General features: G+C 30.5%; 1 protein-coding gene across 1 annotated transcript; it reads right to left on the bottom strand.

Annotated features, from left to right (window-relative positions):
* Window positions 1-452: 452 nt before the first annotated feature.
* On the bottom strand, window positions 453-1708 carry Lamtor5 (Late endosomal/lysosomal adaptor, MAPK and MTOR activator 5). The gene is made up of 4 exons (XM_073973033.1): window positions 1549-1708; window positions 1432-1493; window positions 1260-1374; window positions 453-963 (listed from the first exon to the last, which is right to left on the bottom strand). The coding sequence occupies exons 1-4, from the start codon at window positions 1581-1583 to the stop codon at window positions 900-902; spliced, it is 276 nt and encodes a 91-aa protein (XP_073829134.1). The 5' UTR covers window positions 1584-1708; the 3' UTR covers window positions 453-899.
* Window positions 1709-1947: the final 239 nt, after the last annotated feature.

Genomic DNA, 1947 nt, shown 5'->3' with positions numbered 1-1947 from the left:
TTTCTGGAAACATATATGCACTTTTTCTAAAAGATTTATTTCCTTTAATAAATTCCAGGATAAATTATACATGTTTGTTGAGCAAACTAGCCGCATATTCGCCCGAGTGAATTTTGTCAACTTATGCGGGATATGTTTATAAACTTATACACATTTTAATAGACTAAAATAGTTAATGGAATTAGTTGTAGTTTACTTCTTTTAAAAGATAAATTGATTAAGATGAATACTAATAATTTGTTGCAGAAATACATACTACATATACCTTTAAAAGTTTTTGTGGTTTATTCATGTATTTTTTGCATATGCATTTGTCTTTCTTTAAAGGTTTAAAATTTATTTGCCAATCTCTCCTTCTACCCATTAAAACTCCTTAGTAATTTCAGCCTTTCTTTGAAGGTTTAAAAGTTATTTGACAATCTCTCCTTCTACCCATTAAAACTCGTTTGTAATTTCAGTTTGATTTGATGTTTTATTTAATTTCTACAAAGTAGTTATCGAAAAAATATACTTATGTATGTATTTTCAGAAATATTATATTTATACAAAGTGTGTTCTTGTATAGAGAGAGATAGAGATGCAAAATATGATAATTGGTAAAGCTTAAAAACTACATATTAGAGAAATAGAAATTGTATTACAAATAAATTATATATTATTTAATATTAATTAACATTTAATCACAAATGGAAGCATGAACGATTGAGTGAGACGACAATCCAAGCAGACTGGAGGAACCCCCCGTCTGGCAAATATCACCAATAATTCTTTAAAGTGCTAAGTACATTTGAGATTCCAATTCATCAATTCGTCATGGATTCAAAAACCTATTAGCACCCTAAGATTAAGGGAATATTACACACACTCACAACGCATTACCCATCATTGTACAGAAGGAACTAGTTTGAGCTTTCCTTATAAATGACACCAGTTATTTCGCCATCCTTTTGGATTATGCAGCGTCTGAAAAGATGTAAGCAAATTCATGACAAAGTACATTTTACATACGCTTAATGCCTATAACGCCATACAAGCATGTCTAATGTAATTCTCGATTACTTTGTAATAAAATGTATTTTATATTTAAGTAGTAATAAAATGTATTTTGTAGATATTTTGGACTCTTCCGACAAAATATATATCTTATAACTGATGAAGGTCTGTCTGTGACAAATATTTAAAAGTAAACCAAATTAAGCTCCCAAACTGGACTTAAACAACTTAAACAGCAGTCTTATACTTATTACATATTAACTTACTTATTCCCACTATATAAAACAATGGTGGGTGGGTTTAGATTGGGTTCCAGTTTACATGCCTGCTCCGATATAGCCATACCTATGCCAGACATTTTGGGATTGATTTTACCGGAGGCTGTAATTATTTTAAAAATTTTATAACAAATTGATAAAATTCATTATAACAACCTACCTCCCAGACAAAGACCCTGTCGATTTGTTATCAGACATCCCACAGTTTCAGGTTGCGAGTTACTAGAATGGGTTTAATTCATTACTACTTAATTACAAGTGCTAGTATAGAACTTACATTTCATTTAAAGCTTTTTCCAATTGCTGTTCCATTGTTTTAATGCTAAACTTTAACTTTACAAAAGAATTAAATCTCCACTTTATGAAAAACACAGATGGAATGAATCTTTGCTCTTCTTTTTGTTTATTATTCACTTTTTTTATTTTTCCCCTATTCACTCAGCTGAGTTGGTAATTCAAAGGCCTTCTAATATGAAAGTAACGGCGGCGTAAAAATGTCGCATTGCCAACATAAAGACATTACCATCAAAGGGAACGGTTGCGAAATTTATTAAACTAGGTTAAAATATTTGGCATAATAGTGCGGTTACACTACAGTTTTTTGCCGGGTTAACCCACTTTATGAGGATTTATTGCTTAATCTGGTCAAATCTGACCAGATTTGTCATACAAAAAT

Source organism: Musca autumnalis, unplaced genomic scaffold, assembly GCF_047663935.1.
Source record: "Musca autumnalis isolate F117 unplaced genomic scaffold, ASM4766393v1 scaffold_3, whole genome shotgun sequence".
NCBI lineage: Eukaryota > Metazoa > Arthropoda > Insecta > Diptera > Muscidae > Musca > Musca autumnalis.
This window is presented reverse-complemented; position numbering and strand designations above follow the sequence as displayed.